The 27,914-nt window shown below is 34.2% G+C and overlaps 1 protein-coding gene across 1 annotated transcript in view; it reads right to left on the bottom strand.

Annotated features, from left to right (window-relative positions):
- Window positions 1-215: 215 nt before the first annotated feature.
- LOC124372383 (carboxypeptidase M-like) overlaps window positions 216-27,914 on the bottom strand; it is a gene marked incomplete at its 3' end in the record, with an annotated part of 33,160 nt that continues 5,461 nt past the window's right edge. The window contains exons 2-7 of the mRNA XM_046830771.1: window positions 23,165-23,343; window positions 19,922-20,049; window positions 17,457-17,550; window positions 15,154-15,288; window positions 4,243-4,326; window positions 216-392 (exon numbers count right to left, since the gene is read on the bottom strand). Coding sequence (XP_046686727.1) covers window positions 216-392; window positions 4,243-4,326; window positions 15,154-15,288; window positions 17,457-17,550; window positions 19,922-20,049; window positions 23,165-23,339 — 793 coding nt within the window. The remainder of the gene's footprint in view (window positions 393-4,242; window positions 4,327-15,153; window positions 15,289-17,456; window positions 17,551-19,921; window positions 20,050-23,164; window positions 23,344-27,914) is intronic.

Below are 27,914 nucleotides of genomic sequence, written 5' to 3'. Positions count from 1 at the left end.
CAGAACAAGATTCGAATAATATAAATATGGAAATGTACTTCAATATTTGAAAATAAATGATGAAATGTTCTTTATTTTTATTACAAAACACTCTAAAACAGGTTTAGTGGGTTTTTTTCTAAGTTTGTTAGTATTTAAACTCTTGTAATGTCAGAATGTAGATAGAAAAAGACACCAAATCTAACAATTTAAAATTACAATGTATACAAACGTACCTGTGAGCGGGTACCACTCAGCCCCATTGACGATTCCCTTCGGAAATGTGTCTTTTGCATAATTATTTGGGCAAGCCTTCCCCTTGTGCATGGTAGGGTGTTTTCTGGCGTAGACCAGGGCGAGATGTTTGAACACATCATCATCTTCTGTCAGGTTTGGCTCCTTGGACAACGAGCCTGCGCAGTTACAGGGTTACCAATTGTAGCAAAAGGGGAAATTAACAAAATTGAAAAATTACTATACTTTCACTGAGTAAAAATCAGCTTGTGTTACACTGGATCTCGAATTTAATCATAAACAAATATTAATTTGTTATTCCTGGCCTGTTGGTATTATGTCAACATAAATACTGGTAGAGCCTCTAGTACAAGCGGCTACTACTTATCTTGTTGACTTTTTTACCTTCACCTGTTGCTAGTGGTGAGCACAGTTTTTTTTTTAAATAAAATTAATTCAAATTTGAATTTGGCAATTACCCAGGAAAGACAATATCTACCCTGCCAATAAAAACAAGACTTGGATTTAAATGAATTTGTGTCAGTTAAATGAAGTGATAGATAAATCTTATGCAAAATTCTGGAAATAAAATTCTTTGTACTGATCATTTTTGGGAAAAAAATAAAAAACAAGTAATATTCTGTTGTATCAGTAATTAGTCTTATTACATATAAAAAGCATGCCATGGAGGAAGTTCTTTTGAGCTATGGAAAATAATTAAATCATGTGGTGGTGAGGGTGCCAAAAGTACATTTTGTGTTTGGTGCCAGAACAGCATGTGTTGCCTGTAGTGTGAGAACTATCCTCACAAAACTGAAATTTCTATATAAACTATGTTTGGGTGTATTTAAAGTCTCAATAAAGTTTGAAAGTTACAAAATCTATAAACATCACACAATTCACTTTAAGATGACAGCCAAGATGAATTTCTTGTAGTCTTATTCACACTCATTATAATATTCCTCTGAAAAATTAACTAGCCGAACCTACTTTCTCCGTTTTCCTTACTTTGCTCCTTCACCCAAAAGATTATAGCTATAAAAAAGCAGAGGAGATTAAAAGAGTAACTAGAGACCTATACAGTAAGAGGTGGAGAGAACAGATAATAAGAGTTCTAGTCTCAAAAAGACCTTGAAACCTGTGTTATCACCAACTCTAGTCTACGGACTCTATTACTCTTTCTGGGAAATAAATCATTATTTTAATTTAAATATCTTTAGAAAAATCAACAAGTAAAATAAAGTACATTGGAGTATATTAAAATATATAGCGAGATTTTTGAAATGTTTTTCTGATTTGTACATAAATCATGCCATAAACCCTAGTAACTATGAAACCACCACCAAGACTAAACAGGGCACTTTTAATTATTTAAGTTAGTCAATACTCTGGTCAACAAGCTTTAGCCTTTGAAACATTATAGGACCTTTACCACTAAATAAAAAAAAACTCCCACAAACAGCCAACATCAAAACCTTACTACCTGCTTGCTCTGAATTATTAACAACCACTAAGTAACAGAATTACCTTTTTATTTTTAATACTTTAAAATGTTAAATAAAATATGTAATCTCTGTAAAAAAAAAAACAAAAAAGATGGGTCTAAACATAATGTATTAAAGAAGTATAATGATGATTTTTTATCATCATAACATTTTAAATACTAGCCTTTACTATTTACAAAAAACTTAGTAAAGCCAAAAGCGTACTCGGCCTCATTTTCTTTATTTTGGTATGAAGATTACATATATAATAGAAATAATTGAACTAAATAAAAATTAACAAAACAGGTCATTGCACATTGAGAACAGAATTGATTATGGGGAGAGGCAGGCTGGCAATTACAGATGTGAGTGCCACTTGAATTGATGAGGAGTTTGTAATCTTTTCAGTCACCAGGCAGAGTATAAGACCAGGTGTCCATTTACCAGGAATCACATGCAAACAACGCACTCAATGATGCCCACTGTATGGTGTCTAACAACTATTACCACAGCTGTCAAGACCATTCCTCAGTCCTGCTCAGTGTCACACTATGTGGTGTCTGGTGACTACTAGCACTGCCGTCTTGACCATTCCTCAGTCCGCACACAGTGTCACACTGTGTGGTGTCTGGTGACTGCTAGCACTGCCGTCATGACCAGACCTCAGTCTTGCTCAGTGTTACACTGTGTGGTGTCTGGTGACTACTAGCACTGCCGTCATGACCAGACCTCAGTCCGCACACAGTGTCACACTGTGTGGTGTCTGGTGACTGCTAGCACTGCCGTCATGACCAGACCTCAGTCCTTGCTCAGTGTTACACTGTGTGGTGTCTGATGACCACTACCATTGTCCCCATGACCATTCCTCAGTCCCCTCTCAGTGTCACACTGTGTGATGTGTAAACAACTACTAGCACTGCCATCATGACCACACCTCAGTCCTTGCTCATTGTTACACTGTGTGGTGTCTGGTGACCACTAACCATTGTCCCCATGACCACACCACAGTCCCCTCTCAGTGTCACACTGTGTGATGTGTAACAACTACTAGCACTGCCGTCATGACCACACCTCAGTCCTCCCTCAGTGTCACACTGTGTGGTATCTGATGACTACTACCACTACCGTCATGACCACACCTCAGTCCTCCCTCAGTGTCACACTGTGTGATATCTGATGACTACTACCACTACCGCCATGACCACACCTCAGTCCTCCCTCAGTGTCACACTGTATGGTATCTGATGACTACTACCACTACCGTCATGACCACACCTCAGTCCCCTCTCAGTGTTACACTGTGTGGTATCTCATGACTACTACCACTACTGTCATGACCCACACCTCAGTCCCCTCTCAGTGTCACACTGTGTGATGTGTAACAACTACTAGCACTGCCGTCGTGACCACACCACAGTCCCCTCTCAGTGTCACACTGTATGGTATCTGATGACTACTACCAATACCGTCATGACCACACCTCAGTCCTCCCTCAGTGTCACACTGTGTGGTATCTGATGACTACTACCACTACCGTCATGACCACACCTCAGTCCTCCCTCAGTGTCACACTGTGTGGTATCTGATGACTACTACCACTACCGTCATGACCACACCTCAGTCCTCCCTCAGTGTCACACTGTGTGATATCTGATGACTACTACCACTACCGCCATGACCACACCCTCAGTCCTCCCTCAGTGTCACACTGTATGGTATCTGATGACTACTACCACTACCGTCATGACCACACCTCAGTCCCCTCTCAGTGTTACACTGTGTGGTATCTCATGACTACTACCACTACTGTCATGACCACACCTCAGTCCCCTCTCAGTGTCACACTGTATGGTATCTGATGACTACTACCACTACCGTCATGACCTCACCTCAGTCCTCCCCCAGTGTCACACTGTGTGGTATCTGATGACTACTACTACTACCGTCATGACCACACCTCAGTCCCCTCTCAGTGTCACACGGTGTGGTATTTGATGACTACTACCATTACCGTCATGACCACACCTCAGTCCTCCCTCAGTGTCACACTGTGTGGTATCTGATGACTACTACCACTACCGTCATGACCACATCTCAGTCCTCCCTCAGTATCACACTGTGTGGTATCTGATGACTACTACTAATTACAAAAATGGAATATCAATTAAAAACAGAGTAAATTTACTGTTCTGACTATTAGTTTTTTAAAAGGAAATATATTTAAGGCTTAATGACAAAATAACACAAAGTATTAGGCAAAAAAGCTTTAAAAACAAAAAAAATCTAATGTAATTTAATATTAAATATAAGATAAAAAACTTAATACCATAACCAGAAACAAGCATATCTACAAAAAGAACTAAACAAAAAATAATCAGCAAAACCGTATGATTTTTTACTGTTAGTAAACAGTTAGGTCACAATAGTGCAGAAAAGAAATGCATTAATTTTATTTTTGTTAAAAAGCGGATTATGTATCAAAACAGCTGTGGTGTTTAAAACATTCAGTGCTCATAGTTAGTTATATACTTCAGGTAGAACGAACCAGGCCGCCATTTCTTCCAAAGCTTTGTGACCTCTTCTTGGGAAAGCTGAGATACATCAACGGTTTTGAAGAACTGTTCCCAAACTACAAGTAATAACAGGTCTCAAAAATAGCGCAAATAAAGTTTTGCAAAGTGCGAGAGAGTGTAAATACTTCCAAATTAAACTCGAGTAGTGCAACACAGGATGTAAAACGAATGTTGAGTTCAGCTCCATTCCACCCTCCACTTAGTTCAGTGTCTGAAATCTGACATTGTCATAGACTTGACTCCTGGAACCTGGAGTCAACATCCATCTGAAGAGCTCCAATAAAGTTGGCGACAAAGAAGATAATTTCATGGGCATTTTATTAGAACTATCAAGAGGATTTCTTCTTTGTGTAAAATATAAAATTTAAATTGCAAAAGAGACATAAAAATCCAAGAAATATAAAAATGTTTTCATTATGAATTTGAAATAGATACTTTTAAATTACTACGTGCAACACTGGACCAAGTTATGTCCATTAACAAAGCCCAGCTAAGTCTATGCTTATTACTTTACACTTTACTAGACTTTGAACCCAGGCTATAGAGATGCACGCTTGTGCTTAATTAATTCACCCCCCCCCCCGCTAATACCTCTGTGAAATTAAACTTTAAATTAAATTTCAATAGTGGATTAAACATAATGTGTACAAATTTGTTTCATAAGAACTTACTACAATAGTCTTGATTTAACCCCATCAAAAAAATTTTTAAACCATTGCGTTAATCCCTTATTTTTAATTGAAGAATCATGAGTGATGTCTCCTTAGATATAATTAATCTCAAACACAATAAAAAAATATAAACTTTATATGAAAAACTCAAAAATTTTTTGATTTATACTAATAACATATTTAAAATGAGACTCGTTCATTGAATCTTTTTTGTTTCTGTAACTGTTGTAAATTTACCGTCCCACAATGTCAAATGCAACCTTTTTTGTACCTTACACATACACATTCTGAATTTTGTCCATTAAATAAAAAGCAGAATAAACTAATTCGTTAAAATTCTTCACTGCTTCAATCTACATATAATAAAATTTAGATAACTGTATAACTGATATGTACCATACAATGACTGATTATAGTAATTGAAGCAATAAGTACAAAGTACTTTGACACTGCGCAGCACATTACGTTCTGTGACAACTGTCAAATTATTGCCTATTTTGTTTGTGTTTAAATTGATTAATAAAAATTATGTATCATAGTTGGCCCAACCACCGGCCAACAAAATAAAAGTGGCAGACACCACAATCTTTACAGTAAATAACGTTTTTACGTTCTTTCCAAGTGACACCAAATCACACAGTTGATTAACAGTTATTTAACACACTCTTTCATTAATGACACCTGTTTAAAGCAATACATTTCTTAAGGGAATTTTTGCATTTAGAGTTCAGTAGGGTGGAGCTTTGAAGACTGAGAGAAAAATCCTTGAAAGCCTCTAGGGCATAAGATAGACATATGTACCAAATTTCATGTTGCTGTTCCTTGATGAATCAGTCAGTTAGTCATATATAGATAGATAAAGCAATTTCACTTAACATCTGAAGCTGTTCACCATGTACACTAGCAATAGCAAGTATGAACCTAAATATGCCTATTTCTGTTTCTAAACTAGATAGGCAAAACTAGAACACCCTCCTTTAAAGCCGTTTCATAAGAACTTACTACAATAGTCTTGATTTAACCCCATCAAAAAAAATTTTAAACCATTGCGTTTAAAATGGTAGTGGGGGAGGTAGTGGGGGATAGACCCACAGTGATTACACTTTAAAGTTTGCTCCTGTGTTTTAGTTAAAATTTATGTGGTTTTTTTTTTTTAAGAAAGTATATAAGTTTTTTACACCAATCTGTGAAGAAAGTCGGCTTGGTTTGGTATCAGGTGACATTTTTAACAAAAATAATAACAGTGGAGAAGTTATCATAGAAAAACTATTTTAATTTTCCAATAAGAACAAGATTATTGCTTAGAGATAAGGGGGATCTTTATCAGCGATATTGATAAGGAGGGCCTGGCTGGCAGGAATCTTGACCTTTGTACTGCTGTGAGTTATGGACAACTAGATCATCCTTATCTCTCAACTGTCAAGCTCTCTGTTGCCTGATTGTAAATAAGCAGGACTAATAATAAGTGTGTTTCATGAGTAAATAATTATTAAAATTTTTAAAACTGTTATTATTGTTTAAAATTTTATTATTGTTATTATTTTTATATTTATTGTGACTTTATTCATACTAATATTTGTTTAACTAAATACATTATTCCTATAGACTTGTCATTTGCCACTTATACACAACTAGAGAGTTTTTATTTTTTTATCAATACAATGAAAAGGAAAATAGTAAAACATCCCTGTGGAATATGTATGAAAAACATTACAAAAACGTCTCCATCTATTCTTTGTCGTGGTAGCTGTTCATTGTGGCATCACATAAAATGTATTGGTGTGAATAATTATGAACTCAATAAAATAATGTGAAACACAAATCAGAATGGATTTGTGAAGTTTGCTCGTCTAACTCAAATATTCAAAATGGACAACACGGTTTTAGTACTATTGCATCCCTAGAAGAAGATGACCTTAAAATAAATAATGAAATTAATAAAACTCTAACAGAATCAATAGAAAGTCTTAATTTAGTAATAAATACAATAAATAAGGATTTAGTTGACGCTAATGTTGAAATAAAAAGGTTATTAAATGAAAATTCATATCTTCAATCACTAATACTCCAAAGAGAAGAAGAGATAATAAAATTGCAAAAAAGTGAACATAAATCTATGGAATATTTTAAGACATCTTCCCCATCAGTTAAAGAATCTTCCAAAACACAGAAAAAGACAACTAAAAAAAAAATTCTGCCACCTAGTTTTTCAATTCCCCTTAATAATAGCTTCCAACCTCTGGGTGTTGAAAATATCCACTCTATCGACAATTTAAAAGCCCCCATTTCAATATCACTTACTGGACCTTCTAAAACTCGACACAGAACTAAAAGTAAAATTCAAAATAACAAGGTGATGAAGACACAAAAAGTTGATCAAAATAAAATGGAGAAAAGAGTAATGTTGGTGGCGGACAGTCATGGAAGATTTTTTGGGACATATTTTACAAAATAAACTTGGTTGTGAATACAAGGTAACAGTAGTGAGTAGTTCTGGAGCACCATTTAATTATGTTGCAAAAAATCTCCTAGAACTGACAGGAAGATTTCACTTTCAATGACCAGGCTATATTTTTGGCTGGAAACTAACAACATTGATGACATTGGTAATTCATCCAACAAACCCAATAGTTTTGATTATGAAATCTTCAGTAAAGTTACACAGATTACAAATTTAAGTTTAATAAGCATCCCTTTTAGGTTTGATAAACCATTTCTGAACGATGCAATCAGGAAATTAAACAATAACCTTAAACTTATTTCAGACGGTTTAAATGCAGGTTCTTTTATTGATTTGAGATCAATGCAGAGACATCATCATACGAAACATGGACTCCATTTTAATTTATCAGGAAAACACCATCTCGCACATATAATAACCGAACATCTGAAAAAGACTGATATTAAAAAAACGTCAGATGAACAGACATTTATAGATCCTATTAGTGCAAGTCAGAATGCCAGCAGTACTACTCATCAAAGTCTAGACCAAACAACAGACATTGTGGGTGAGCCAAAAGTTCTGTTTGCGGCAACGGAATGATCTCTCAGCTGATATTTTAATTCATAATCAAACACTGTCGGCCTCTTTGACATCTCTTGAAGATTTTCCCCCTCTTCCACCACCAGCTTTGATTAATCATAATGTTGTTCCCCTCTGCAAACAAAATCCACAATTACCTATATGCTCCTCCCAGTTTGATGTAGCTAGTGAAAAAGTTACGAGTGTCTCAGAAAATTGTAACAAAGGTTCAACAATTTTTTTAGACTAATGCAAGTAAATGTATGTTGTTTAAGAAACAAAATATTGCAGTTAGAAAGTATATGTAAAGAAAAAAATATAAACTTAATTTGTATATCAGAACACTGGCTGAAACAAAATCAAGTAGATCTATTTGTACCAGAGAATTTTACTCCAGCCAGGGTAGTCTGTAGAAAAACTAGGAAAAATGGTGGAGTTGGTATTTATGTTAAAAATACAATACAATTTTCTGTTGTTGATGTATCTAAATTTAATTTTGAGTTAGATTTTGAAATATGTTGTATAAAATTAATACAAGAAAATATTTTGATTGTGAGCATTTATAGATCTCCAAATGGAGATATTAACAAATTTTTTAACTGTTTTGAGCATGCTGTCAAAAGGTTACTAATTAATAACCAGAGGGTACTCATAGCTGGGGGATTTTAATATTGAAATGGGTAATAGTGATAATGGTAATTTGGATTTTTCTAAATTTAGTAACATTCTCAGATCATTTAATCTTTTTATTACAAATAATCAACCTACACGTTTTAATTCCTGCATTGACAATATTATTGTTAATTTTAATAAAAAGCTATTTACTACTACACTTGGTGAAACATTGTCTTGCAGACCATGTACCCCTTTTTTTTTAAATGTTTTCCACAAAGCACTTACAGAACAATCAAAACATGTTGCAAGCTAGTAATGGTTTTATTAGAAGGCACAGTGATGAAAGTCTGGATCAGTTTATTTATTATTTAAAGAAAGAAAATTGGGACATGATAGATGATTTTAAACAAAATAAAATTGACATTAAAACACTTTTTAATAGTTTTTTAAAAAAATTTGTTGACTTATGGCACTATTGCTCACCCTTAGTAAAAACCTCAAATAAATCACGGTCTAATAACACTAAACTTGTCAAGTGGTATACACCGGAACTAGCCAAAACAAGAAATGAAATGCTTGCATTATTCACAATTTACAAAAGTTTGAATTTAAGGGGGTCAGAGCAAACTCAGGCAGCTTATAATGTATATATTCAACATAAAAGAAGGTATAGGAATGAATTAACACTAGCAAAAAAAGTTGCAGTTGAGCAGTATATTAGTAAAGCTCCTAACCAATGCAGGGCTGCTTGGAAGGTGATTAGTAATGAACACTCACCTACACACAGTCAAGATGTAAATTTGGATCCTGAGGAATTCAACCAGTATTTCATAAACTCAATTAAAGAGCTTAGTGAAGGAATTCCCCCCAGTCACCATAGTCCTGATTACTTTCTGGGAGAACGAATGATTGATCAAAATTCATTTGTTTGGCTAACAGTTACAGCCGAGGATGTTATAAAGGCTGTGTCAAAATTCTCAAATTCAAAAGCTATGGACTATTATTGGTTGTCGAATTTCATTATTAAAAGTACTATTGAATTTATAAGTGAACCCCTAGCGATAATTTTAAATAACTGCATGAATGAGGGTTTTTTTTCACCTTTAACTAAAGGTGTCAAAAGTTACTCCAGTGTTTAAGAAAGGTGACAAAAATTGTGTACATAACTATCGTCCAATCTCAATTGTCCCTATATTTTCTAAAATTTTTGAATCAATTATGTACAACCAGCTGAATGGCTATTTTGAGTTTCATAATTTAATTTCAAATAGTCAATATGGCTTCCGCCAGGGAAGATCTACAACTTCGGCTGTATTAAACATAATTGATCATACCCTAGAGGCTTTTGAAAAAAAGGATTCCTCTTCATTAGTTTTATGTGACCTCAGTAAAGCATTTGACAGTGTCCTTGTTGATGTTCTTCTTGATAAGCTTGCATTTTACGGTGTTAGTGATTGTGCTTTAAGACTTATTAAGTCATATCTTTCCAATAGATTGCAATATGTATGTGTCAGGAATAAATGCTCTCAAATGAAAACCGTGGAAACTGGTGTTCCACAGGGTTCTATTCTTGGGCCTTTTTTCTTTATTGTTTATATTAATGATCTTCCTAAAAACCTCAATACTCATTCAGTGATTTACGCTGATGATACCACCTTACTTTCTAGTCATCATAATTTAGACTGTTTGGCACAAATTACCCAACAATCTGAGAAAAGGGCTTATGAATGGTTTGCAGCAAATAAGCTAGCATGCAATTTGGATAAAACACAGTGTATTACTTTAAGCCTCAAACAGGAAATCAATTTGGTATCGGTCAAGCTCCTAGGAATTAATGTAGACTCAAAATTAAACTGGTCAACTCATATAGATACTGTCTGTAACAAAATCTCTAGAGTAAATTACTTACTTTGGAAACTCAAAAGTTTTGTTAGTCCAGAGTATTTAAGATTGGCATATTTTGGGCTTTTTTCAGTCGCACATATTGTATGGTCTACTTGTATGGGGTCATTCTTCACATGTCATTGACATTCTTGTGCTACAGAAAAAGGCTGTTCGTAATATTGGAGGAGCCAACCCACTTGAACACTGCAAACCTCTTTTTGTACAATTTTCAAATTCCCACAATAGTAAATCTTTATATTTTTCAAGTTTTTATTGTATACAAAATCTAATTTGAATCTTTTTCATACAAGACAGGAGATCCATCAATACAACACTAGGGGAAGGAATAAGATTGATATATTGCCTCACAGACTAGCTAAAACTAAAAGCTCGTTTAAATTAAATTTTATAAAATTTTTTAATAAGCTGCCTGATGATGCGAGGAGACTTGTTTCCTTTAAAATATTTAAAAAAAAGTTATATGATTGGCTAGTGAAAAATCCTTTTTACAGCATTGAGGAATTCATGAATTGCCATATTAATGTTAGGTTTTAGTTTATAACTAACTATAATTACTTTTATTTATTGCTACTTTACTTAAATTTCATGTGAACTTTTTACAACACTTTTGTGTTAATGTAATTTTTAGCTTTAACAATGTATGTAATTTTAAAATGACTTGTCCTATTTCTGTAAAACAGATCAATGGAATAAAATGATTCTTTATTCTTATTCTTATTCTTATTCTTTAGTACTGAAAAACTACGGACTTTGACATTCCTCCACATACTGTCCTAAAATAATTGGTACAGAATTTGTTGGAAATACTCAATCAAATATCATGGGATGTTGGGAGAAATTCAAGTTATTTCACAGGTATTTATAATAACTGTCCAGCTTCAGGATTCCATAACACTGATCTTTAACCTTAAATCTAAAATGGATCAGAAGATTTGAATATCTTTCAGTGACCACGACCTATCTCAAGCGTGTTTAGGATATAATTTAAAAAGAATATGCCCATCGAGTCTCTGTTTTTCAACATAAAATTGTGTGGAAAACTGCGTTAACTGCTAGGTAGTCAATCATATTTTTTCAATACAAGTTATTTTATCACATGACAAATGATACAAAATTTAAGGTTTTTAGCATAGCATAATTAATTTTTGGCCATGACAAATCATCTGATAATTTAAAGGATACTTAATATATTATATATTCAATAGATTTGTGACTGTTGACTTTAGTTTTAGTTCACCTTCCTCTTAGTGCATTGTATGGAATTTGATACTGTCTGACTCCTAGTACCTAGAGTCATGTTCATCTGAAGAGATAAAATACATTCAGCAACAAAGAAGCTCAAACTCTTTATATCGTTTCAACACTAAGACGAAGGTGAAATGGAGCTAAACTCAACATCCATTGAATCAACCCTTCCCACTATAGCTTCATTATGTGTGGAATATTTCATGGTGTTAACTTAAATCCAACCAATTATGACTTGACTACACAATCATGTTTTTCGCATACAAAACTAGTGAAGTTGATGTTTTAAATACTACTTGATATTTCAAAAAATATTTCAGTTTTGAGAATGAGAACTCCTATTTACAACTTCCCAACTGAGGAATTGACAGCAGAAACTGTCCAATAGGGTGGAACTTTGGTATAGGGTAAAAAATAATTTTCTGTTTTATACATTGTAACAATAAAAAAATGTGTCTTCTTATGTGAGAAGTAATTCTACAAAGTTTAATTTTGCTAGAAACACGTCTTGAGTGCCGTAAAATCCTTGAAAATAGTTTTCGTCTATGCATTTTCAAATTTTCTAGAATTTTATTTAATTTTTTTGGGATGGTATTTTATGTTTATTATTTCAATTTAATTAAAACTAAGCCTAAAATCATGAAAACGAATTTAATTTGCTGCCATTATCATTTTTATAGGCCCACTTAGTGGGTATTACAATTTGAAAAAGAAAGATTTTTTATGTACTACTTTTTTGGCTTAGCTGTAGTAAGATATGGGTGTTATATATTAGATATAATATGTGATGATGTGTCTTTGCCTACATTTTTTTAATAATTTCTCCTTTAATTTTTATAGTACAGTGATAATATTGAACCAAATGAAACCTATGCAATAAGGTCACAATCTATTCAATAAACACACTTATATTCATAAAATACAAATAATACACAAATGAAACATTGTAACAAAGCTAAATAAATATTCAATGCTGTCAATTATACATTTTAGTTAAAGTGTCTCTGTGTTTCAAATTTTGGCATCATCTTGTGTGAAGCAATTCTGGCTTTAACAAATCCATTTCTTTCTTCGATACCGCAAACACAGAGTGATGATTCTCTTGCAAGCTTGATTACTCTTTCCACTGCTTGTGTACGGCAGGTAAAACGTGCAAAATCAACAGAATGCATCAGGCCATCTTCTCGTGATTCACTTATGTACTTGGCTAAGTCCTCATCAGTCACGTGCTTTGTCATTGGTGGTTTTGTGATTCTGTTACGTCAGCCCAGTTGATAATGCCGATGTATCATCAGCTTTGAAGTTTAGTATAGATATCACAAACTTCCGTACCTCATTCTTCTCATCTGACCTTGCCTTCAAAAGTCGTTGGAAGTCTAATGTGTTTTCTGTCATCACTTAACATGCAGAGCAACATGTTTTCAGGGTGAGCGAAGTAGCTGTTTCTTGGAATAACTGGTCGATTATTTTAAGATGCTCGTCGGAAAGATAACGTAACAACGAAATCAATCGCCATAAGTGTTTGGCTCCATTTACGCAAGAGGGCTTCAGCTTAAGGTGACACCAAATTGGAGAGTACACCTTAACTACATAATCTGTTAAAGTTTTTCAGGTTTTCTGGAGGGTTTTCTGTTCCAACACACAACCGGAGAATACGTTTAGCCAATATCAGCCATTGTGAATGTGCTAACTTTCCTGGTTTCTTCATAGCTTGATCAGGGAGGCAGATTCCACTTGAAATTGATTTACACATTTCAAGTGAATACTTTTGATTGGTATTTAGATCTTGTTTCACTTCTAGGTCAGGAAGGTTGTCCTCTATTAATGAGTAGGTAATTACTGGAAGCTCATGACATTTTCAAGTAGTTCACCTAATACTCCCCCGAACTCATTAGGTCCTTTTGTTTTTCCATCTAATGGACAAAATAATTGATGCAATGGCAACTAGTTGCAATGAAACAAACATATTAGCCACTGCAAAGACTTATGAATATTCTTTTCTAATAGAGCGATAACACCATTATTAGCTCCAGTGTTTTAGCAGTGCCATCACATCCAATTGCAGTTACACTGTTCAAGTTCAAATCACAGTTACTATTAAAACACTCGAAAATACTTTATTTTATGCCTCCAACTGTACCGTAGCGTGTGCCAGAAATAAAGAACCAGGTTCTTCAACTAACGAAACGTGTTCTTCAACGACAGTCTTTCTGAAAATTTGTTCCTCTTTTTCTCTTTAACAATTGTCTTATTCTTTCTGCCACAAAAAAAACAACCCTATTTCTCTCCAATTTTATTTTTGCCACTGCCTTTTTTCGATTACTGGCTCTAGCTTTTCGAATTTTCATTCTGTCAATGACGTTACTTTTGTTCTCCTCAGAAATAAAATATTTAACAACCTCACTTGCTATAGCTGCTGCAACCCTGACTGAAACCCCAGTTCTACCACAGATAGAAGCTACTGTCGGTAGTTGTACCATATTTTTGTTAGGGCCTGAGAAGAGGTGGAAGGCTTTTCATCATCAGTTGATTCGGCTAAAAACTCATCTTCTATATCATAATTTTCAGGTTGAAGTACATCAATTCCAATCATATTATCTGATTCTACTACATCTTAGTCACGTATAACTGGCTTTTAAGCATAAATGGAAAAATACAACAGTATTCTTTACAGATACAAATTTATTGAAATTCGATAAATTTCACTAAAAAATCACAATTTCTAAAACTTTGCGGCACCTCTTACCTTACTCCAATCATGTTTAAACTTTAAAATTGATTAAATAATAGCAAAAGGCAACTTTTTATCACTATTATATATTGAAATAAAAAAAATATATTTTTTCGTTCGACCCTACTGTCCAACTGTGCAGATGGAACCTATATAAGATGACCTACCTATATAGAGTCTTATGCTACAATGAAATAATTTGTATTAATCAATTTAAACAGAAACAATCATGTGCTTTTAAATTAAATAGTGTAATTACAGCATAAGATTTTGCAATAACGCTTGAGAATGAGAGGAAAGTGCACATCTGCACTAATAATAACGCACTAAAAAAAATTAGTGAATTTGTGTTTGCATTTAGAACCAGAAAATGTATGACTCTCCATTACAATAAAGACATTATTCAGTTATTATTGTAATATGATTGAACTTCAAAAGTTCATAACCTAAATCCACCAGTAATAGTACTAAATAAAAAGTTTTCATTTTTATCAAACTATGTAGCTTATCAAATTGTAGATCTTAAAAATGTATTTTTGAAAAAAAAATGTTGAGAACAATTTATATTCATGAATAAATTCTAATATTTTGTCCCATGACCTCAGATACACAATAATTTACTACTATGTATGCGTTATTAGAGTTGAAATAATTAATCTAATAATAATAAAACATTTTCAGGTAAGGTACTCACTATCATATTTGCTGTTGTCAAAGGGGTAGTTTGCAACGAGTGAACCGCTATGGAGAGCCGCAGACAACACAAAAGGAAAATCATCCAGCCATCTCATCACAGCCAATGTCTCGTTCTGCAGCTCTCCGGTCTGACCTTGCGGAAGTAATCGGGAAAGTTACGGTTCAGGTCTTTGCCGAGACTGTTTGCCCTTAGAAAAACATTGTTGTCACTAAATTAAATTACATATTTTTATCTAAATATAATTTCTTTTCCTGATACTGTTATTCAAAACTGAATTTTTTTACTTATTAAATTTATGGGTTTGCAATTGCAATTTCTCTGTTGTGGAACATAAGGAGCTCAGACTCAGATTGTGCTACGTGAAACTGACAACCCATGACAGATGTTAAATTTTAAATATGTATTCAATAACACAATTGTTTTATTACATTTCTATTCCAGCTACACCGTTCTGATGATGTGTTTGTTGAAAATGAAAGGCCTTTCACAAATAAAACTAATTTATTATTGGAGTGTTTTGTTTTTCAAACTAAATAATCAAATGCAAAAAGAAAGAAGCTGCTAGAGTATAGAATTATTTCAGTTTCAAAATTGAAACTGCCAGTTTCCTGTGTAAAATTGTTTAACTTAACTTGTTAAAACAGTTCTAATATATAAGTATAGATGCTTTAGAGAACCATTCTGCACCCATACTGTAATGGAGTATGCACATAGGTTTGAGTTATAAAGGTCGGAAAAAAATCATTTTTACAGACAGTAAGAAAGCATCGTTATCTTAGTGTATGGATAAAGAGTGCTGCAATTATTTCAAATCATGAAGAAGTCACAGGTAAACTTGGTCTGAGCATCCAATCTCAGATGATCTCAATGCTTTTTATGGAGTTATGTGAGGTCTTTATGGCCATCTAAGGTTAAATCTATTTTGTACACAAAATGAGATCCCAAATGAGATCTGCCAAGTAGAAGGTGAAAAAGCTTCACTCACCATCTCAAAATATTCCATCTGACCATAATTCTTTTTGTGCAAAAACCTCCCTTCAACACTGCTATACTACGATGATGGAAGTTGTCTGCCTCTTACTTTCGATGCATTCAGTTCAGGCTAATTTTGGATAAAGAGTTATTTACAAGCTGACATAGTTTTCTACTTCAAGTAGGTATTTAATTTATGTACACTAGTTTGCAATATCATGTGGAAACTAATCAGTAATGAGTAAAGTGTTATGAAAATACTTACAAACTGAAGAAACCATATGTTGTTTCAGTGAGATGAATTCTATCAATTCATCTATCAATGGCATCGTACACAACATAAAGGTCATCAGTACATAAGTAAAAGAAAATAATATTTTCTTAGTAGAATAATTGTAAATTTTAAAAAACTTTGCTATTTTAAATACATAGCCTTACATGTTGCCGGTAGAATTGAGGTTGTATTAGATAATGTACGCACACATATAAAGATAGTGTTTTGAAATAACAAAAAACTTCAGCATTTTCAACTGAATGGGATGTTCCTCTTTGGTTGAACATCAGCAAAGCCTGTCACAAGTAGGAATCTGTTTTGCCTGCCTATCTGTTTACAGGATATCTTGAGAACTATTTCAGTTGTGGAATTGAAATCTTACATATAACTTCATATTTTCTACATAGCCAAGATTAACTTTAATGATGGCAAATGATCTTCCAAAGAATGTTTATTTTCTGCATCTTTGTTGAACATCAGCAAAGCCTATCACATAGGTAGGGGCTGGAAAAAATCTCTGATGTCTTATTTGTTACCATGTTTTTTCACAGGATATCTTGGGAATGAATTGAGCTGGAGACTTGACATTTTGCTTGAATGGTAAGATCAATTACTTCATTTCTATATAGGCAAGGTCGAGTTTGATGATGGCAAATGTTCTTCCACAGGACATTCTCCTTTAAACTCAATATCAGTGAAGCCTTTCATTTAAGTAGAGGCCTTGAGAAATTTCTTTTCTGGCTATCTGTCCAAAGAATATCTTGAGAACGATATGAGGAAATGTTACGAGAAAATTCTTTTTTACGTAAGATCAAGTTTCGAAGATAATCCATTGGTTGAGTCTCTTTCTAGTCTCAACAGTGGACAGGCATACCATGTAATAATAAGGTTCATAAATACAATAATATAATAAGATGGATTGTAAATTGTAATTTCCCCACACAAAAAATGTATTATACCTGCCATCCCTGGCCATACAGTGCCCAGGTGGATGTATTCCAGGCTCAGAGTCGTGGTCGTCAACCACGTTATCTCTGAGAGCACAGGCAAAAACCATCAGGATTCATGCTAGGCAGGATGTGCACATGAGCATAGTCAAGGAGCCGTCTCACTCTCTTGTTCCCTTTATTGTACTCGGTCACCAGGTACTGCAAGAATAACCACATCCGTGAAATTTAACTTCAGTATAAAACCTCTTACTGATACAAGATACATATAACATTAAATATTTGCATACTACTTTGTATTATAAGATAAAAGCTAATATTTCTACTAAGGACAGGAAGCTGAGAAATTTCAAATTGCACGTAGTCCTAAAAGGACCTCTGCGCTTGCTTCTGAAGTGACAGGATATCCAGGATAGGTCAGGGGTAGGGAAGGGTGGGAGGGGGGGGGGGAGAGAGAGAGAGAGAGAGAGAGAGAGAGAGAGAGAGAATAGCTCTTTATTTCAAAATCATCAAGAATTGAAGGACGGATAGCTGGATATATTTCTGTCATGTCCACTTAGAACAAAGGGAAGGCCAGCTCTAGCTCTGTTACAGCCTTTACAGTCAAAGCTGGCATGTACACCACTCCCTCATGTCAACTCTAACAGCCTTTAACACTAAGGGAGCTTCTCCCACTCCAACAGCTATTCTCTGCAGTAGACTAGACCTATCGAACCACTCCAATAGCAAAGGTTAGTAATGAGTCACTCCTGCACATCCATAAGGTTGCCAAGATATAAGTGACACATCAATTGTTGCTGTACCCAGTGTAGGTTCAATTGACAGGTATAAACCATCCCAGAAGTAAACTTCCTGGGGAAGTTCATATTAATAACTCTCTGAGGCTATTAACCATAAATGTAATCTTATAGGTTATATACTCAAATTTCTTTAAGATTGTTATTAAAACAAGATAAATAAAAACTACAAATTCCATAACCTCCTGAACCCTCGAACTGGAAGTTATATTTCCCTCATATGGCAGGCCATGTTTTGTACCTGTACTTTAAACATTTTGTGAAAAATTAATTTTTACTACAAACCTATATGTTATACATTATTTTCAGGGCAATGTGGAGATAATTATGGTATAAAAACATCGTGCATAAACCATATAAAAATGACTACATTTAATTCATGTATAAGTGGTGGGACTCCCCCTGGTAAAGTATGATAATATTATAAGTATTAGAATCTGAGATAGCCAATTTATTTGTAATTTTATCTAGTTTCAGATAATATATAATGGTATCCAAGTTTTGTTGGAGAAAATATATTTCCATGAAAACCTGGATACCATTATATATTATCTGAAATTAGATCAAATGAAAAATAAATTAGCTATCTCAGATTCTAATGTATACCATTTCAAACAGAAAGAATTGCTGATTCAATGGTGGAATTTGTTTTCTTGTTTTGGCTACAGTGATTTCATAAAACTAATGGTATCTAATATATATTGTAAAAACCACAAATAATACAGGAAAGGTTCAATTTCTTAAAATAGGTACGATTATTTTCAAAAATTAACAACAAAATTTATTTTTTACACTAAATGTTTCCAAAATATACTAAAATTTTGAGAATTATATACACTACAAAACAGTAAATAAATTAATAACCAGTTTCTAATTTTTCTATTTTTGAAAAGTGGTGGTATATACCTAAATTTTTTAATATAAATACTTATTTTCAAAAGTTAATGAAAGTTAAAATGTTCACAGTAAATATTTCCAAAATAAACCATACCTATGATACCACACTAATTTTCAAATTTGCTAGATGAAGACAATCCTTCTGGCAAGTTTTATGGCATAACTGTTGCCAAAACAACAAAAATGAATTTCACCATTGAATCAGCAATTCTTTCCGTTTGAAATGGTACATAAGTAGTGGTGGTAGTGTTGATTTATATAGGTACTATATGAACTGTCAACACACATGCTTGTCAGATTGACATTATAATGTTGATTGTTAGTTCTAAGGTTAAACAGGTCTCTTACATTTTCTTTATTTTAAACTCCAAAATTGTCCTTAGAAGATTACTAATAAAACTAACTCAACACACACTCAAATTCAACTCATACACTAGTACTTATTGCTTTAAAGATAAAATATTGAAAAATTGATTTTTAAGAATCATAGTTCACTATGACTGGTGGCATTGTGTTTTCCCCTATAAGAACAGTGTTAAATATTAAAGATTTTTAAGCTCTTATATTTAGTTTTAGACTTATAGAAGATATCTCATTTTAAATATATAATTTATATGCTTCCAAACTTTTCATTTTTGCTTATAAAGTGTACACTTCCAAGAAATTTTAAATTTTTCCTGCATAACCAATAAAACATGAAGAGAAATAAAAAGAATTTAGAAACCTATATATCAGTTATATCAGTAAAATGAGATAACAATTCCAGGATTAAAGATAGGGTCATAATAGTGTTTGGGGTTTAACATTGTTCTTATGGCGCTAAAATCAAGACACCCAGCAGGAGACCTAGTTCTCAAAAATGTGTTTGAAATACATACTTCAATGAAGTGTAGCAACACTTCTCTCCCAACTGCCTCGTTGCCATGGATGTTGCCCACCAGCTTCAAGTTGGGCCTCAGGAGCAGGTCATCCCCCCCACTGATCCTCAAGACTAGCAACTCTCTTCCTGGAACATTGGTCTTATTTTAGCTTTCCGAGTAACTAAGCTAAATTATCCTATCTGCACTTTGCAAGATAAAGAACAAAAGGTAATCCAAGAGTCAAAAATTCTATTTTCTGTTAATTTTGGAATTTAGATAGGTAAAGGGAATTTCAGGAATACTTCTAAGTATATTGAATCTACTGGGTGAATCCAATGGAGTGGTTTCCAAATCAAAATGATTTAATGGGTCCCTTCTTATTGATGAACAATTTGAAATGAAATATCTATGAATGTGACACAAACCAAAGACTGTTTTTAACTTTATTTGTATACCTGTTATACAAGGTAAACATTTTAAATCTTCCACTTAAAAAGTCCTATTTACAGGTTGAGAAGAAAATATATAAATAAGTATATGTATAAGAAGAAGTAAATAAATACTAAAAAGTGCTGAATATGTAATTACGTTGAGATAATTTATTATTCTATTCTAAAGTTAAGTGACTAAATAGTTGTTCTAAAAAAATAAAACAAATAGATGCATTTTGGTTGACTGAAGATAAATTATAAATGAAAAGTCCTCAGCATTTTATATATTTTTATGAAAAAGAAAATATTGGGTTTAGAGAGTCTACAAATTGTGTTTCGTGTGTTTTTTATCAACTAAGAATAGGTTATTACATACAACCAAATGTCAATACTGCAAGTGGTGCATTTAAAACCCACATGTTTCTAAAGAATAGCGACTGCACCAGAAATGCAGATAAAAAAATTACAAAAAAAGCAAATTAGTTGGTGGCATTGTCAAATCATTTAAGATCTACAGAAACACAGTTCGTAAACATTCATACAAAGATCACATATATTCACAAACCAGTCTGAGTTGAAATATGTCATGCCAAAATATGTGGATTTCCTTACATCACTCGCAGGACTGTCATTTGACAGAATGTAAGAATCTATTCATTAGATCAGTCCATAGACCATCAATATGTTCATGCTGTATTCTGTGTCCCATAAATTTTCACCATGATGGAATAGTGGAAAAGATATATCTAATTTATGCTTTAGAATGTTTAGTGCCATATTGATTCCATATAAAGCATAGCACTATTTCTTAAATAGACTTTTTTAAGTTGTGTACAAAATTAAAGAGCAGAAATTAATACAAATCTAAATTAATAAACAAAAAATAATTGGATTTAAAGTTCATATTCATAATCATAATGAGAACAAACCACAAATTATTATTTAAATAATAAAAATGCAAAGAATTTTTTTAGAATTGTCTACAATTACTACTCAATTATGACATAACGATGACATAATGACTAGTACATTAAATTGCATTATTAATGATAATTTCTAGGAATTTAGGGTTCAGGACATGTGACAAATAATAAAGCATCTTTAAAGATTTAAACTATGATGAGCAATCTAAAACATCTTGAACAGGTATATATGAGTGATTTACTTTGATGAGAACACAACAGGAAATAATTTCTTTTATCAAAAATCCTTGACGAAAAGTTTGATAAAATAATATCAGATAACTTTAGGGTGATTAAATTAGAACAAATACAACCATCCAAACATTATAATTTGCCTTAAGCCTAGTGTATTGAATGGATAGTGAATAGAATACGTTTTGGGCATCAGCAACATAACACAGAAAAAAGTGATGGGGCAGTAATGCATTGAAAGCAAGGATGTAGCGAGTAAGGGGGTACAAGGGGTTCGGATCCCCCAAAATTTTATTTTTCAACTATTATTATTTAAATAATGCAGTATTACTGACATTGCCTGTTAAGATATTGTTCTCAACATGGAAATGGGCCAAGAAACTTTTAAGGAACAAAAAAAAAAATGGGGAATGAGTTGACTGCAATTACCTTACGTTCTGTCCACTATGGAAAAATATCAGTCATCTTGCCCCTCCCCCTCCCCCCAAAATTTTGTTCCTGGCTACGTTATTGATTGAAAGGATCCTAAATAAATTGTTAAGCTTCCTGAATAAATTGCTAAATAAACCGGAAATGATAAGAAATTGTAGAAACTTATAAAATGTAATAAATATTACATATAAACAAAATATAAAGATATAAATTATTAAAATTTTATAAAGTTATTTCATGTAATGAATTTTATTTTTCTCTCAGCAAAGAACAGATTGTGTTACTTTCATGTTATAATACAATATGGTTTATCAGCTGTTTTAGTTGGACTTATACAAAACAAAATTACTCAACATCCAAACTAAAAATGTAAAACCACCACAAAGTTACCTAAAATTATTGCATTTGATAACAGCTGAAAAAGTGGAAAGTAGTATGAAATAAATACAGAATTATATGGGCTGCTTTGAAAATGTTCACCCAATCTTTAAAAATAATTAATAATGTTTTGTGATGTTGAGAAAAAGATTTTTCTCCAGTACTATGCTATATTCTTAAGAAATTATTTATTTTTTTAAAGATACATATGAAAATTTTGGTCAGCAATTAAAATTTTAATTGAATATTTGTAATGTGTCGTAAAGTTACAGAGAATTTTAATACTAAATAAAGTGAATACCAAAACTAATTAGTATACAGTGCAGTCTCTACAATCCGGCCGTGCACTAATACGGCACGTCCAGTAATCCGGCACTGTGCGAGCTGTCAAATTTTTTGTACTGTATCCTTCCGTTGTTTATTTCACAGCCAGATTAGGCATACTGTACTGTTTGTTTATTACGTTCTATTGTGTATTTAGTTATTTTCCAATTGTACTTTTGCGTTCTACTTATGTTAAACTATACTTTAACCGGTTTCTAATAAATTTCAATGTACATTTGTATGTTTTTCGTACGTTTTTACCCATACATCCATTAATCCGGCAATTTCGGTAATCCGACACTACCAGTCCCGATATACTGCTGGATTAGCGAGATTGCACTGTACTTGTCCATCTATTTATATACAGTAATAACAGTATTTTTGTACAAGTAGTTGTGTAAAATATGTATTTTACATGACTCTCATTCAAAAACTCAAAAGTATTGTAACATTTTGTAACTAAGGGTCTGCATATAAAAAGAGGGAATACCATTTCCCCACTTCTAGGGTGAAAAATAAAAAACAGAATGCAATGAACTTACCTTCAAATGACTCCCCTATTGAGTATAGTCTGGTAAGATTGCTGTGCATCTTTGTGAAGTTCTTGAGGAAACTTATCATCTCCTCGTGTGTGTGATATCTGTCCAGTGATAGCAGGCTATCATCAGCATAGTTGAAGGCAATGAACACCAACAGCATACCCCACAGCTTCATCATATTGCTAGAAAACCAATTCCAAAGTGAAATATATAAATCAACAGAAACCAAGTCAATTAAAATGGTGCTTAGAGTTGCTCTTATATATTAAAGCAGACATTTAGACATTTTAACAGCTTTGGTAAGTGTTTTGGAGCATGAAACTGAAAGTGAGTAAGTTGTGACTGTGTAACTTATTCTTACACTCAGCTTGTCCCAAGTAGGCCTCAATTTATAGTCAGTCGCATTGCTACTATCCATTCACCAAGTATTGAGATTGATGCCCAGCCCATAACAAAGAGTCTCTGGGGTTGTGATCAATGGAGGAAAAAGACCCAATGAGAATCCACATGGACTGTGTAAATTCCTACAAGATTGGCACACCGACTTTGGTTGCCAATGTGGGTTGCAGCCCTCATCGTCTGGAACTTACTCCTTTTGCCTATCAGCCCCACTGTGGCTTTCTTGCAAATTATATGTCCAGTGCCAAGAATTGAAATTTCAAAATAGTTGCTAGATATTCTAAGTTTTTATTCTGCCAGCGCATCTCAATTGTTCCGTCAAATGATATGTACCATTTATGTTTGAATCATTTAAGAGAATGCTGTCACTGTACCTTACTCTTGCCTGTAAAGAAAATATAACCCAGTATCTTCTTGGTCTTCTTTGTTTAGTAAAAATAAAACATGCTGCTACAGCAATTACAACCAACATTTTGTACACTGGGTGTGTCACCTGACTTGTTCTGATTTTGTTGCAGGCAAAAATAAATCAAATAATGTGCTGCGTTACAAAAAAAATTCCAAACCAAATTTAGTAGCCAATTCATAAAATTCGCCTGCAACCAACATCAGTCACAGCAGTACTGGATGTGTCTTACTCTCAGTGAATGAAGGGATAACAGGATTTTGGACAATTACCACCGTTATAGGTTATAAAAAGTATAACACACCGTTTCAAGGATTGGAATCTATCCTCTTCGTCATGTTTGCTAGTGTGATATGTGATTGTGATACTCATACTTGTGATTTGTGCTCAGGACTTGCATCCTGGACTGGACTCCAAGCAGCTTTTAAGAATATTTTAACCCTTTTATTTCCCTTCTTTACTTCTTTCTATTCTTTATTTTTGTATGTATTAATACCTCCCCTACCTGATGAAGAGGATAAATTCAAACACTCGAAACGTTGTGTTATACCTTTTATAACAAATAACAGTGGCAAATCCTGTTATCCTTTCAAACCATCCATCGGCAATAAAAAGCTTTAAACAAAAAATTTATTCTCAGTGAATGTCGTCAGATGTCTCTTAGCAAGTTGGAAGGTCAAAGGAGTAGGGCTAGGGTGGACAGGATCTCCACTTTGGACAGAAATACCTGTATCTGCAAGGAGAGAAACTTATGGCAAAAGTGGACCAACACATTAACCAACAGATATGTTCTTATCTGAGAATTTCAATGTCCTTGGTCAGAAACAACTTTTTGAGCCACAGCATTCTGTACTAACAAATTAGTCTTATAGATATTAGTTTTTGAAAGTCTTCCTTTGGATAGTGTTGATTGCAGGGATGGGGAAGATAAACGGACCCTGCCCCTCAGAGCATTTTATTTTAAAATAATCGATCGCCTAGTAGTCTATTTTTGACCAAAATAATACGTAATTTGGAACTTTGATATAAATCGTAATTTAATATAAAAATTCAACCTTTATATCTATTTTAATTTACGAAATATACGGCACTACACGTATAATAAATCAATTTTTTCAAACGCTAAATATTTTAATTTCACCGTCACACAGCAAGTACGAAAGTGAGGTTAGTTCTTACTATTTCTTGTGGTTTCTGGTAGGCTATTTTCAATAACCGAATACAAAATGTACTGATTCAGAATCATACGTTCAGAGTAATCCCAAAATGTTATAGGTACATGTTCCAGATACCGTTACTGCTAAATGAGTCCGAGTGCTTCGACGGTAATCGTGTAAAGTATCAATATCGTAAAAGTACCTGTAACAGTAACCTGTACCAGGTACTTTCGGTTTGCAGACAGACGAGTACCTGATATAAAATATCTGTTACACCTGTTCCGACAGTTGCCATAATAGTTGAGTGAGCTGCTGAGCTCTGGGCAGTTCTGTACTGTGTTAGTTTGTACCATTCGTTGTCACTACGAAGCAACACCGTCCTGGAAAGTCTGGCGATTTGCGCGTTAAAACGAACAGTTGCTGGTTGCGGAAGATTAACATTAAACCCTGTTAATCTTGTGAACCACCCGGTTGAGAATAAAAATTAAGATGGTATTTTAATAAAAACTTTATTTTCATGCTATACTGAAATTATAAAATTACATTGTCAATTACAGTACACTTGTATCTATCCTGTATAAACATTTGGTCTAATAAGATCACAAGTTGAATCGATGTTGTAGATTGGTTGTAAAGCGCCGGAATTTTTTCGTCGTTATTGTTAGTAAACAGTTTTATATGTCAAAACGCAGAAATAAACAAGCTAAATCTTAACATAACTCCCGTTAGTGTAGCTATGTTAGTTAGTTTGTGGCCAACTTTCAAACTCGAATATCTATAAGTTACTTTTTGATCCGAGAGTGAGTAACAACAAGATTTGGCTTGGATCTTTATTTTTTATTTTAAACTTAACTATTTTGTTCAATATTTTAATGATGTTATGTTTAAATTTTGCTTTAGTTAAATATACATTATATTAGACTACCTGTATTTATTACAGAATATTTCAATTGTCTATAAGTATTAGTTCAGAAGTACTATAAAATAACGATTTTAGGACCTAGTATTTAAAAAATTTCCGATTGATTAGCAAGAACGTAGCTACGAAAAAATTTGAGGGGGTCCAGGCAACTGATATTTTTTCCGTAATGGACAGGGAGTAAGGCCTCATTTTGTTCTTTAAAAAATTCTTGACCCGTTTCTGTTGAGTACGATCTTTCAGTAACACTAAATTTTTTTAATGATAATAAGTAGATATGTAACGCCGGTTCTAAGGCGTTCCAAAGAGGGATGAGGGAGGGATGAGTTGCTTAAAATCTTTGTTGTCAAAGTCGCGGTTCTTGTTCGTGTGCAACAAGTTGTGTTTTTATTTTTTACACTGTACCGTTTCAGTAGTTGTCTTTGTTTTTAAAGTCGCGGTTCTTGTTCGTGTGCAACAAGTTGTTTTTTTATTTTTTTACACTGTACTGTTTCAGCGTAAAACTTTTTTGTCGATTACACAAAGCGGAGCAACACACACGGCGGCGGCGGCGGCAGTGACACAACGCGGTGAGTCGGCGGTGCGGTCGGCGGTGCCCGAGTTACACAACGCGGCGTGAGTCAGCGGTATCTATCATACGCGCAGTCTGGCAGTCTGGTGCGCGGTGGTTCAGGTGCAGCACGTAACAAAACGCGAGTGGTGGTTGTATACGAAAACGTGTTAGGTGTTTGTGTACCGTATGTGAAACTGTTGTTGCTAGAGAACGTTGTATGTGCGACCCATACTGACATCACTCATACTGTACAGAGATTGAGGCAGAGTCGGATACTAGGTAGTCCGAGTAAGTCGTGACAATGGCTACTGCTGCTTGTGATGTGTTTGTGGCGTGCGACGTGTGTGGTGCAACGGTAAGGAAGTCGAACATAGCACGTCACTATAACACTGCCAAGTGCAAGTCGGCCGGAGGAGTCTAGCCTCACGTGTCGAATACAAAAGAACATTGTGTGCACTGCAATAAGTCAATAACGTCACACAACATGGCTCGCCATCTCAAAGTGTGTGGATCGGTTAAATCAACTGTTGAGCCAAAGAAGTCGTGTCCGCATTGTCAGCAACTGATAACCATGTCCAACTTGAGCCGTCATATTGCAAAGTGTTCACCAGGCGGTTTAAAGCGGAAGAACGAAAACTACACTCTTCCAGCTACCGTTTCAGAATCACCACCAAAGGTTCCACGCCTTGAACCAAGTACTAGCTCCACATCCAGAAGTAGCTCCAAAGTATCAGAAACACGAAGCTGTAAGTTTCTCGTACTACTTCGAGTACTCTGACGGTGATTACAAACCGCCCACTACGTATTTCGGACCGGACGCTGCGCAAGTGTTCGTGGAAAGCATCATGAACGATGCCAGGGAAATATTCCAACTTTACTCAAGAGCTACTGCTGTACCGATGGAGCTGACTCAAGACGATTTACACGCAATAGCCAACGCTCGGCAGTGTCACATCTGTGGCAAGTCTTTTCAACGATCCCGAAGATTACAAAGTTCGCGATCACGACCATCTGACGGGGAAATTCAGAGGTATGGCTCACAACTCGTGTAACCTCAACTTCAAGAAACCGCATTTCCTGCCAGTTTTTGTTCACAACCTGAGCAGATACGACACCCACCTGTTTATCAAGATGTTTGGGCTCAACAACGAGACCATCAAAGTTATTCCAAACAACGAGGAACGTTACATCAGCTAGCACGTCTGCCATCGGTCACATCAAGAAGTGTTCACCAGACGGTTTAAAGCGAAAGCATGGTGTAGCTACCGTTTCAGCACCTCCGCCTAAAGTCATAAAACCTAGCAAACAAGGGTGGTAAT

Source organism: Homalodisca vitripennis, unplaced genomic scaffold (assembly GCF_021130785.1).
Source record: "Homalodisca vitripennis isolate AUS2020 unplaced genomic scaffold, UT_GWSS_2.1 ScUCBcl_3043;HRSCAF=8300, whole genome shotgun sequence".
In the NCBI taxonomy this organism is placed as follows: domain Eukaryota; kingdom Metazoa; phylum Arthropoda; class Insecta; order Hemiptera; family Cicadellidae; genus Homalodisca; species Homalodisca vitripennis.
This window is presented reverse-complemented; position numbering and strand designations above follow the sequence as displayed.